This window comes from Dama dama, chromosome 14, assembly GCF_033118175.1.
Source record: "Dama dama isolate Ldn47 chromosome 14, ASM3311817v1, whole genome shotgun sequence".
NCBI lineage: Eukaryota > Metazoa > Chordata > Mammalia > Artiodactyla > Cervidae > Dama > Dama dama.
In genome coordinates, this window is record NC_083694.1 from 65441290 (window position 1) to 65454515 (window position 13226).

A 13226-nucleotide genomic window follows, 5' to 3' on the forward strand; every position below is an offset into this window, starting at 1 on the left:
AGATCAACAAGTTAGGATTGTAATTAACAACTCCTGCTAGTTAATGCATTGCCGCAGGTGCTGTGGGTCCAGATAAAAAGGATTTGATCCTGTAAGCTCCCTCCTTTCTGCTACTGAAATGAATGCTTTGTGGGTTTTCCCCATGAAAGAGGAGGATACTGGCATGGAGTGGGTTTGCAATAACAATTACTTTTAACTAACAGTGATAGAAGAAGTGACAAGGAGGCTCTGCTGAAGAGAGGCAGCCCCGGCCAAATGAAAAAAGAGAAAAGGAAAAAAGCCCCAGCGGCACAATATAACTTCACCAGGGGTTGAAATAAGACAATCAGAAACAAAGTTAGCCTCCCACCCAGAGTGAGTGGTTCCACTAGCAAATTTTTACTGGAGAGAAATAAAAATTGGAGGAATTGTGGCAGAACCCTATTATAACCCTGGTCAGGGGACAAGGATAATACTCAGGGTACGGGTTTTTGTGTAACCCTGAAGGATGCTCCATGTAGCACTTTAATCCACAATGTAACAGTGAAACAGCACGTGCTGCGGGAGCTTCTTCCCAGAGCAGGGCTGAACCTTCCCCCCAGGCATCCGGCTTTGTTCTGAGGCTTGTTAAAAGTTAGAGCCCAGGGCCTCCAGGGAAGCGGGAAATATTTAGGGCAGTAAGGTAGCAACTAATAGGTTTTCCCAAATATTGGAACAGAAGCTGTGATTTACAAGGAGAAAGAGGGGGCCTGGTGGTCAGCACTGAAGAATTGACCTTGTCATAAAAATGATGACCCTGGGGGAAATGGAGTGACACGGGTCAAAGGGTAGAAAGTTTTGGTTGAAAGAAGAAAAAGGTCTGCGAATCTACTGGATGGCATGGTGACTACAGATAATAATACAGTAGAGGATGCTTGAAAGTTGCTGAGACTTGAGCTTAAGCATTCTTGTCACACAAAAGGAAGTTACCTACATGAGGGGATGGATGTGCAGATTATCTTGATCTTAGTAATCATTCCACAGCCTCTATGTACACCAGATCATCATGCTGCACATTTTAAATAGAGACAATCATACCTGTCAATTCTTCCTCAATAAAGCTAAAAAAAATACTGTAGACATGACTCTTCACATCACTGACTCATGAAAATCAAACTCAGCAATAAAAAAACAGAGAGGATGCTGATTTAAGATTTGTTTCAATGAAGGCTCCAGGGAAGCCTGGCATGCTGCAGTCCATGGGGTCGGAAAGAGTCAGACACAACTGAGCAACTGAACAACAGCAAAGGCTCTAGTTGATATGAAATCTTCCTCTGCCTTAGAAGGAAAAAAAATTCATGAGGCTCATGGATAGAGCAGAGAACTACTCAGCCTATAGAACAGCAGCGATGACTCTTTTCAGCCACTGGACAGCACCTACGATCAAACCTCATCTTGCAGGCCCTGCAAAATCCCCAACAGCTGAAGCCTGCGCGAAGAACAGATGTGTATGCTTTTAAATTGAACATTCTCCTCCGAAATTCTGTATATGAACTTTTGTGGGAGATCACAATGACGCTTCCTTGCAATTTGTCTTTGACTTCTCTGATGCTTACCAATGAGGAAGTCAAAGTGAAAGAAACAACACACTCGTTTTTAACTTAGTTCTCTCCTAAAAGAACTGACCATAAGTAAGAGCCACCATTAGAAGAATGGGGAATGACGCAGCACCATTATGGGGGAACTGGAAAGACCACTTATATTTTGTTTAGGTTTTAAGTGAAAAAAGCAGAAAGGGATAATGCCAGGCAGAGTGGAAAGAGCACTGAATATGGAGGACTTGAGCAGTCAAGATTCTGCCCTGAAGCCAGGGATCGATGAAGTGTTCTCTAAGTGTCTATAAGGATCCATTTCTAAGAACGAACAGAGAAGGTGATGAGGCCTGCCCACAGAGCTGTTAGTAAAATAAGACTGCAGAAATGAGACTATTCATTTGATAAATATTTGCTGAGGTCACAGAGTATCAGGCCTCAGGCTAAGTGCTGGAGCTACAAGGTTGAAGAAGACCTAGTTCCTGTAGTCAAGGAGCAAGTGTGATGAAGGAAGTATGCAGAAGGTGCTGGTGCAAACACACGCATGTATGCATGTACCACCATGAGCACTTTGGAGATGCGGAGTGAAATGGACGCTGCTGAGCAAACTGGACCCGAAGAGCGCTACGCCCAGCCTTGGGGGCATGCCAGCAGGTAGCCTGGACCCTCCAGTGGCCTTCCACTGGGCCACTCTCTGAAGATGCACTGAAACAGGAGTTGGCGGTGGGCTGCTTTGCCCACTCTGTGCCTAGAAAATATTTAGCAGGTAGGTGCCCTAGAAGGCCTGAACACATGCTGAAATCAATTTACTATTGATTGAAATAAGTCAACTGTTAAGTTTCTCAATCTCTACTACTTTGTGACCCTGTAAGTTTCTAAGGTGAAAAAAAACCCTAAAGTTTTTTAAGTTGTATTTAGAAACATGTCTAAATACAACTTAAAAAGCTTTATGGATATGAGTTTGAGTAGGCTCCAGGAGTTGGTGATGAACAGGGAAGCCTGGCGTGCTGCAGTCCATGAGGTCACAAAGTCAGACACAACTGAGCGACAGAACCGAACTGATTCAAGTGTATGAGTAGACCAAATTTCATCAAATTTCAAAAAAATGTCTACGCAAAGTGCTGCTATTTTAACACAACGCAGGGATGCTACAGTTTCATTTGACCCCGTATTATCTGATCAGAGTTCTCCCTTAGTTTGCATAAGTCACGAACTATAGTGTGTACTGAAATTTCTCAGTTAACAGTTTCCTTTATGACATATGTGGATTACCAGTGTTTGATGAAAGAAAGCACTGAACTCAAAACCTTACTGCCTTTAAAAAAAACTCTGCTAAAATGACAAAGTTCAAGGTACTACTGCTGCTGCTGCTAAGTCGCTTCAGTCGTGTCCAACAGCATCAACTAAAAATTGCCCCTTGCTATCTGCTTCTACAAGGATGACATCACTAGCCACTGCAGTCACTGACCTTCAACCATTGTCTGAAAGGAGTCCCGGGCAGAGACGAGGAGTGAGGCACTCTGTGCTCTGGGAAGAACCAGCAGAACGGCCTTCAGATAGCTAGAAATATTCAGACAATTTTATGAGCCCAACTTCTGACATCTCCTCGTATGTAGAAAAGCACTAAAATCACTAGCGGAGGCATTTGCTCCTCGTGACTAGTCGCAATCTTTTTGAAACTCTGCAACCCCACGGACGGTAGCACACCGGGTTCCTCTGTCCATGGGATTCTCCAGGCAAGAATACTGGAGAGGGTTGCCATTCCCTCCTCCAGGGGATCTTCCCGACTCAGGGATGGAATCTGGGTCTCCTGCATTACAGGCGGATGCTTTACCGACTGAGCCACCAGGGAAGCCCCATCTTGGGACTGGCAGTAACCTTCCGCTGTGCGTTTCACCAAAATCAAACTTATGCTGACCTCCCCTACCCACCTCTTCCAAGCAGGGCCTCAGAGCTATCTGAGAAGCTGTCTCTTGGGCAGTTAAGTCCTCATTCTGCCCCAAATAAAACTTAATTCACGACTCTCATGTTCTGCCTTTTCTCTTCAGTCTGCAGTGCGTAAAATAAAGATGAATAAAACCGACTGGAACATAAGCTTCATGGTGGGAGGGACTTCTGTTCCTTTTTTCCATGGGATTCAGAACCTAGTGTGTGCTCAGTCGCTTGGTCGTGTCCGACTCTGTGCGACCCCACGGACTGTAGCCCACCAGGCTCCTCTGTCCATGGGAGTCTCCAGCAGGAATACTGGAGTGGGTTGTCACCTCCTGCTCCAAAGGATCTTCCCGATTCAGGGATCGAATCTGCCTGCAGTGGCAGGCAGATTCTTTTATCACTGCACCACTTGGGAAGCCCAGAACCACAGTGAATGCCCCATAAATATAAGTATTTGCTGAATATATTAAAAACAGAATCCCTGCTCTCAGACAGCTTACCATCTGCCCATCATTAAATGGCTCTTTTTTCAGGTGGCACAAGTGAGGAAAATCAACAGGATCTGAGCCCAGGGCCCACATCCCTTGAAGAGCCTTTCCTGGTCCTCACAGACTCAAGACAAAAAGCTCCTCCGGTCCAACATCTTTTCATTTTGTCACAGATGCAACATAACTCCTTTTAAGTGCCAGGATATAAAATCTTGAGATTTTTATTTGGCTCAGATGAAAAAGTGCATCCTGTTGTCAGCCAGACTTCCTTTGCACCTCCCTCCCCCAGGATACGCCTGTGTCTTCAGGCCTTGGTGTGAAATTCGCTTCTCCTGAGGGAGTCAGCCTTATTCTTCCTCTCCCCCAATGGTGACTGCAGATTCCCTGGGCGATGAGATGTCCTGTTCATCGCAGTGCACTTGCGGATACACAGTGGTGTCTCAGCTCTCACAGCAGGCATTTATTTTGGTTTCTAGGGACTATAAACTTGTGAAACAGAAGCACTTATGGATTCTTGGATGCACTCCTTCTTTAAGAAGCGAACCCAATCCACTTGAATAATGCACATGCCATATTTCCACTCAGTCATCAGAAACCTTCCACTTAGCCCCTAGGTTTTATGTTAATACATTGGCACAAGGAGTCCCACAGTATTTTTAAATTTTTGATGGAAGGAAAATCTGAGACACGCAGCTGGATTCTCAACAAATGCATGGACTAGAAAGATAAGTTGTTTCCTGAACCCTCAAGACACTTTGGTCTTATTTTCCTGCTAAATTGCATATCTCTGGCCTTCAGAGAAGTCTAGAAGAGATCGGATTTCCTTCTGTTCTATTGTGCCGGCGTGAACGCCTTTGCAATTGAAAAGGAGGCCTCCGAGGGTGGTAGGAACAGAGTCAGCAGAAGTTACACAAAGTGAGGTGTGTGGCTTTGTGACTGGTTAGAGCGCCCGTGCTAATGAGGCCAAGGTCGTGGGTTCAGCCCCTGAAAAGGCAGTTACTTCAGTCAATTCCCTGCTGGAGGACTGCACCCCTAAACTCCCACAGATTCACTAGAAATCCAGAGATGCGAGGGTTGGGATGAGAATGGGAGACTGATGGTGATATACAGAGACTGATCACATTAATACAAATCCCTTGAGAGAGGAGAGAGCCCTCTAGTCCCAGAGTGGGCCCCTCTCCAGGGGCAAGGGGACAGCTCCAGAAGCGACTAACCTCCAGGCTGACCAGCGCTCTGTTGTGCTCACTCAGTTGTGTCCGACTCTTTGCGATCCTATGGACTGTAGCCCGCCAGGCTCCTCTGTCCATGGGATTCTCCAGGCAAGAGTACTGGAGGGGGTTGCCATGCCCTCCTCCAGGGGATCTTCCCAACCCAGGGATCGAACCCAGGTCTCCCACATTCCAGGCAGATTCTTCACTGTCTGAGCCACTAGGGAAGCCCAAGAATACTGGAGTAGGTAGCCTATCCCTTCTCCAAGGGATCTTCCTGACCCAGGAATTGAACCGGGGTCTCCTGCATTGCAGGCAGATTCTTTACCAGCTGAACTACCAGGGAAGCCCCTCCAGAAGAGGGCTCAAGGCCTGCATCTGGTCAAATACAATCAGGGTACCCTGCTCCAGGTCTGCCTAGTCCCCTGGTGGTGATCAAGACTATATACTCATGGACTCAAAGGCAAGCAGGCAAAGCAGAGAAGGGCTGCCTTTGAGAGGAACAGGACATGGGAATGCAGAATCAGTAAGAGAGGAGAAATTTCAATCCAGTTGTCCTGGCACAGGTCAAATGAAAGCATTCCTCAAACTGAGAAATGTGATCACTTCCCTTCACGTCTGAAGTACAAAAAGCAAGATGTGCGTATGGTGGGAATGACCTTAGTTATTGATGACTCCAGTTACAGAAGGGATATTTGTAATTACTGACTGCCTCCTCAGGATGCAGAAATACAGCGGCTTAAAATGACAGTGATTTCATGTTTTCTTGATATTGACGAGAAAAAGAAACAGGATATGACCCTCAGGCAAAAGAGTTAAGTCTCAAACACCAAAATCAAGTAGAAACTTTCTTTGCAGTTTTCTATTTCAAGTTCTGTAAGAAAACTCTGCTGTCCCAGGTTCCTACCAATTCTTAGCTCTGTTGAAAATCAGGTGCTGGCAGACTGCAGCCCTGAGCCCTGAATCTTCCCAAAGAAATTTAAGACATTTCTGAGCATCTTTGAAAGAATCTTCGGACAGACAGTGTGCCATACTCTTGTCCTACAGGAACACCATGAGGGGCCTTTCAGCACAGCTGCATCATGAATTCTATTCCCAAACCACGTCTGTTTAACTTTGCACAGAGCAAAGTTCTGAAGAATGGGCCTGTTTAAGAAAAAAAAAAAAAAATAGGCGGGTGTGGTTAATATCCTCATGCTGCCCTACCAGAGCACACAGAAACAATCTCTCTGTATGTACCTATAAAGATGAAGACGACAAACTCCTTTTAAATAATATGAGCATATTTAAAAATATCCCAGGCTTCCCTGGTGGTCCAGTAGTAAAGTGTCCATCTGCCAATGCAAGGGACCTGGGTTCAATCCCTGGCCTGGGAAGATCCCACATGCCACGGGGCAACTAAGCCCATGTGCCCCAGTGACTGAGTGTAAGGACTGCAACTACTGAAGCCCACGTGCCTAGAGACTGCACTCTGCAACGAGAAAGGCACCGCAATGAGAAGCCTGTGCACCTTGGCAAAGAGCAGGCCCCTCACCACCGCAACTAGAGAAAGCCCGCACACAGCAACGAAGACCCAGCGCAGCCAAAATAAACAAAGAAAAATGAAATTAAAAAATAAAAATACTGCAAACTCACAAAAGGACCAAAGCCTCATATTTCTTTTTACATTTTATCAGGTTAATAGTGGATGATACAGAAGAACATATGCAGTTGTTAGGCAAATTCCAAAGCGTTAGAATAAAAAAAAAAATTCTCTGAAACCACAGCAGCATAAGATATAAATCCAAGAAAGATGAATCAATTGATTTTTCTGAACTTTTAGAAACAATGCATTAATCTGTTGAATTATCCACAGGGGCAGGGGGAAGCAAAAGAGAAGAGGTGATAAAAATTGCGTTCACTTGAGAAAGCAGAAGTAACTTAAGTCCTCGTGTCCAGGTGTGAACCACACGGTAGTTTCAGGTCGAAAGGGACAGAGATATACGTAGTTGATTCATGTTGATATATGGCAGAGACCAGCACAATATTGTAAAGCAATGATCGTCCAATAAAAAATTTTGAATTTAAACAAACAAACAAAAAAAAAGGACAGTGAAGGAAAACCACACTCAGAACAGAAAGACACAGTTCCCCTCCATGAAGAGGCTGGCCCTTGGGAGGCACTCAATATCTGCCCCCCAAAATGTGAAATTCAAGGAAACAACTTTTCCAACACTCAGTTACTTCCTACATAACACGGGACAAGGTCTTCTATACACAAGCCATCCTTGGGAGGATCAAAACACAAATGTACCTGGAAACGCTTTATGAGCTGCCAAGAGCAACACAATTTAAAGGAATATCATTTTATATGGGATCTTCAAATTTTTGTGATTGAGAGGATATTGTGCAATTGCTTTTTGGAGGGAAGGGGGTTAGATGGTGGTTTTAACTCACCAGGGTTTGAATTTCACTTAGGATATCTATTCTGCTGCCAGTCTGTCTCTTTCATCTCAAATCACTCCTAATCGTGCAGCTTGGTCACTGGGCCCTAATACGCTAGGACAGAAATGATGCTCCCTGCATGTGAAAAATGTGCGTGTCCTGGCACTGCACACACCTGAAGTCTTGCAGGACTGCTCTTTGCCACAGCTGAATCATGCTGAAGGCAGACAGCAGAGAAGAGCCGTGGTATCCTTGCTAGGTGGAACATTCTGTTTTGCTTCGTCTCTTACTTCAAACATTTGTTTAATTCCAGGGTAAAGAGAGTATTAAAGTCATTAATCATTTTGGAGCTACACAAGGCTCTTTAAAAAAATAACTAAATAAAGCTTTACCTGTGTAGGCGCATCATATCATTTTCATCAGGTTTTGGGAAATACTGAAAATTAGTCTCAGACACCCATTATTTATGCTGTTGAATGGAAGGTTGAGGACTGCTGCTTTCAACTCTGGGTCAACTTGCCATCTGAATGATGATTCCACTGGCCAACAAGGTACAATATTTTCTTCCCAGTATTCCCCAGCTCAACCTGACCGCCATAAAAATGTCCCTGAAATGAGAATATGTTCTCATACTATTTAACATTTAGCCAACAGAACTCATCAAACAAGTCCATAGAAGCGAGACACCGAGCCAATTGTGACACCTCCCGAGCGGTCTGGGTTGTATTGGGCACTTGACTTCCCTGACTCGGGACCAGCTCAGTAGGTAGGTGTTAACGCGCACTGCTTACAGATAAAGGAAGCTGGGAGTCCGTGCGTGCATGCTAAGCTGCTTCAGCCATGTCTGACTTGGTGTGACCCTATGGGTTGCAGACTGCCAGGCTTCTCTGTCCATGGGATTTCCAGGCAAGAATACTAGAGTGGGTTGCCATGCCCTCCTCCAGGGGATCTTCCCCACCCAGGGATCAAACCCGCATCTCTTATGTCTCCTGCACTGACAGGTGGGCTCTTTACCACTAGGACCACCTAGAAAGCCCAGAGGGGCTAAATAATTTGGCTCAAGACAATCCATCAGGAAGGGATGAAACCAGAATTCCAACCCGGTCAATCTGGCCCCAGAGTCCCTCCTTTGCAGTCTCTAAGTAAAAGAAAAACTTAAAATACTGAAATGTTGAAAATGGCAACCCAATATTTCATTATCTACTATACAAATGGCTGAACTTAATATTCTTTAGTGTCACTCTTTAGAGGAAATCTGTTGTGTGTGTGTGTGTGTGTGTGTGTACACATATACCTTTTTGGGGGGAACACCACGCAGCATGAGGGGTCTTAGTTCCTGGACCAGGGATGGAAACCTATGATCCCTACAACAGAAGTGTGGATTCTTAACCACCGGACCACGAGGAAAGTCCTTGTTGGCTATTTTAATCTTCCCACCCATTTCTTTAAGACACATGTAAAAAGATGCAGGGAATCGATTATTGGAGCATGTGCCCATAGAAAGTGAAAGTCACTCAGTCATGTCCAACTCTTTGTGACCCCATGGACTGTAGCCCGCCAGGCTCCTCTGTCCATGGAATTCTCCAGGCAAGAATACTGGAGTGGGTTGCCATTCCCTTCTTCAGGGATTTTCCTGACCCAGAAATCAAACCTGGGTTTTCTGTATTGGCAGGCGGATTCTTTATCACTGAGCTACCCAGGAAGCCCTCTCAGATGGAACGCAGAGTTACAGATTTTTCCCTTTCTGAGACAAATACTAGCAAGTGTTAAAATACATTAAATATCAAGTGAAAAAGTGTGCCACTAAATATTGACCAGGCCAATGTTTGTGCATGTTCACGTGTGTACACGTGTGTGTGTGTGTGTGTGTGTGTGTGTATACCAAAAAAAAAAAAACAAAAACGGAGAGGTCTGATGAGGACAGCTCCCAACTTGAAGACATTTATATTTTTAGGAGCTGCCTCTTAGCAGCTGAGGCAAGATACACATCTTCCCAAGTGTCACCCTGAGAAAATGTGATACAGATGCAAACCTTTGCCTGTGTTTCCCTGACAGTAAGAATTCCACTTCGCTGTGACTTAAGAGATTTCCTATTATTTTTCCATGTACAGAACATACTTATTTCTGAAAAACATTACTTCTTTTCCTTCAAAATAAGTCAAACCCTGATACAATTAATATGATAGGGAGGATCTCTGCAGGCTCATTTGTCTTAAGCAATATTATTTACCTTCAACTTCTGGCACAAGAAACAATACGTGCAGTTTTCTTTTTATGGCAGGGGAGGGGAAGTCACGGATCAGTATTTGAGAATTCTGCTCTTACCCCTGGGGGAAACATGGGGACATATACGTGTACCTCTAGTATAGCTGGACAGAATAATCTATCCTCGGTCTATACAAACAGCTGACAGAGGAAACAGTGCTAAATCTTTGAGACTGATCTAGCCACTAATTCTAAGTGAACTGGATTTAATAGAAACCACAGAGTGAGTACAAAGATATTTCTGATTTCACAGATATCATGATGTCATCATATCTTGTGTGTTATTTTAGCTGATTTCAAATGAATACTCAGGGAGAGAGAGAGGAAAGGAACTATGGGTGTTGACAGAAGTTCACCTAAGCCAGAGAAAAGTGGGGGAAGATGCAGTGGTCCCTCCCCAGTGTAGGGGGCAGTGCCGGAGAGGGGTCTAAGGCAACAGTGACACTAATGAATGTCATTCAGAAAAAGGCAAATGCTGTCCCATAGGGTGGGGTGATTGGCCACTCCGCACCTGACTGCACCTTCCTGTCTGGAGGTGAGGGCGTGTGTAGTAGGTACAGTTCCGAGGCGAAAGAGAACCATCTCTCCGCTCTGCGGCTCCACTGCGAACCCAGCTGGATTTGATCTATAATTCACCGGAGGAGTGGTTTGGTAACAGACATCTGAGCACCTACTAGGAGCCTGGTCTCGCAGTCTTGTCCGCCACGACGGATCCCAGGAATCACCAGGATCCCTGACGGAGGAGGGAGGCCCCTCCGTGCAGGGTGACCCGCTTTGCTCCTGCCACTCCAGACACCCAGGCTGCTTCAGACTCTGAGCCACAGCAAGGCTCAGAAGATCAAGGGACCAGACTCAGCAGCCTTTTTAACTTTGGGAAAACCCAATGCTCACTTCACTCAAACGTCGCAAAGTGGTGCCATGACCCTTTAGCTCTTGGCTCACCAATTCAAAGAGACACATCACATACAGCCCTTAAGCTGCCCACGGCATGATTCTGTGTCTAGTTCCTTTCCAGGTCCCCCCAAAGCGGAAGACAGCTCTGGCAGGGAGTCTGGGCAAGATGACTATAGTATTTAGCTTTTGTCCCTTCTTTTGCTCTGTCTTAACCGTGGAATAAGATGAACATATCTCAGGCACTGAGTTCTTCGGCATGTGCTGGACTGGAGACCTGTATTCAAAAGCTACCTGCAAACCTCAGGTGGGCTTAATCTAGCCCAGGAATCTCCACTTCGAAGATGAAGAAACTGAGGTTCAAAGAAAGTAAAGCAGGGTCCGGGAAGGTCCCATGGCATAAACTCCAATGTCATGCTTCCTGCCTCAGTCCTTTTATTGAAGACTTAGCTGGGTAGGCAATGGGCAGAACTGAGGACATCAGATTTCATTTTCTTAACTATAAAGGTGAATATATATACTTCCTCCCTGGGCAGTAGTTCTCTCCCCCTTCAAATGGAAAGGGTTACATTCATGATTTCTAACAGTGCCTTTCAGGTCTGAAACTGTCATAAGGCTTGAAGATATAATTGTGCGTTGGTGTATGTGAATATATACACATATACACACATACATGATCGGCTCCATTTAAATACCAATTCCAACGGGACGTTTTGCCTAATCCGCCAAGCAACCAGGTTTTCCCAACCCCAAACCAGGGCTAGATCTCGTCCCACCATTGCAGTCCCTCTGAGCCCCGGGTCGGTGTCCCCCTGGCTTCTCCCCAAAGACAAGCGCAGAGGGTGACAGGAAAGACGAGGGGCCACGTACTTCACATGAAATACGAAGTGTCATTAATTTTAAGTTCCTCGGCGGAAACACAGCAAGTCTGCGGCAGCGCGGGGCTGGGGCGGGGCGCAGATCACCTCACAGGAAGCACAAGTGAAAGGTGACTTGTGGATGTGGCCGCTGCGCGAAACCTGGGGCCCCGCCGGCCAAGCGCCGAGTGGCCCGGGCTGGGGAGCAAGCCTGGCTCAGAGCCCACGTGTTGCAGGCACGACCCTGCCCTGGCGGAAACGTGGGAAACGTGGCGTGGTGCAGGGCGTGCGGCGGGAACTTGGCGGGTCTTGCCGAGCGCACGTGGCCCGGCCAGTCCCGGGTTCCAGGGCTGCCCCCCCCCGCCCCCAGCCCCCGGAGCCGCGGGGCGCTAGGACCCCGCGAGGCGCGCGCACTCCCGCCCGCCCGCGCGCGCGCGCGGCGCCCCCGGAGTCCCCGCGCGCCCGCCGGCGCCGCCCTACCTGGCGAAGCAGAACTCGCAGTGGTTGCCGCGCTCGCTGACCGTGAGCACGTAGGCGTAGGCCGGGCAGGAGAAGAGCAGGTCCCCCACCTGGAAGGGCTGCAGGGCCCGCAGCCCCCGGCCCTTGCCCGGGCTGCAGAAGCGCTCCAGCCCACCGTCGCCCTCGGCCCTCATCCCGGCGGCCGGGCTGGCGCGGAGGGGGGCCCCCCGCGGCTGCGGCTCCCCGCGCGCTGTTATTGGAGCAGCGTCACCCGGAGTCGCGGGGGCGGGAAGCCGCCCGCGGACGCGGCGGCCACCGCTTCCCCGGAAGGGACGGCGGCCCCGCCCGGCGCTCGCGCGCCCCCGGGAGGCGGGGGACCCAGCCCCGCGGCCCCGCCCCGCGCGCGGGACCCTCGCCCGCGGCCCCGCACTCGGCCGACTGTCGGCCGCCGTGGCCGCAGCTCGGAGCTGCGTCCCCCCGGGGCGGCTGCAGGCAGGAGGGCGGAGGCGTGTGCGTCCCGGCGGAGGGCGCGGGCCGCGGCCGCGTTCCGGTGGGCGGGATGGGGTTGCGGTGGGGCAGGTACCCAGCGCCTCCCCTGGACCAGCCAGTAGGATGGCCCGCGCTGGGTTAATAGAAGTTGGCGGGGTTGGGGGGCAAGATGCTTCTCAACCTTCAGTTCGGTTCCTCTGTCCTTGTCGAGAACCCTAGAAGGAGTCCTCGGGGAACAACGAAAGGAAACCGCAGTAGGAAACTGATGTGGCGAGGGGAGCCGAGGGTTAAAAGGTGCTTCCCCAAGGTCAAAGGTTTTTAGAGCCCTGTGTGACTCCCAGGGAATCTCAAGTATTGATTGTGAACCTACTCTTTTTTTCCTCTGCCCCTCCGGTGGAAGTTAATTACGTGGACGGAAAAAGGAAGTGCACTGGGTCAGGCTTGCTCACTCAGACTCTCTGCGTACAGGCAACGATGCGGAGGAGGCAGGAGATAGATAACCTTGCAGTCAAGAACTTAAGACTTGCCCGGGGGCAGTGCCGGGCTGTGGCCAGAGCACAGGGCTAGGGATCGAACCGGCTTGACCACTCACTGTCATCTTAAAAAAGTCAATTAGGTTATGAGTCACAGAGAGGATTTTCTGTATGAGAAAGAAGGGTTTAA

General features: G+C 48.1%; 1 protein-coding gene across 1 annotated transcript in view; it reads right to left on the reverse strand.

The window, feature by feature from the left end:
• Window positions 1-12308, reverse strand: part of SMYD2 (SET and MYND domain containing 2) — a 50330-nt gene extending 38022 nt beyond the window's left edge. Inside the window, exon 1 of the mRNA XM_061160956.1 lies at window positions 12096-12308. Within this exon, the coding sequence (XP_061016939.1) occupies window positions 12096-12268 (173 nt within the window). The 5' untranslated portion in view covers window positions 12269-12308. The remainder of the gene's footprint in view (window positions 1-12095) is intronic.
• Window positions 12309-13226: the final 918 nt, after the last annotated feature.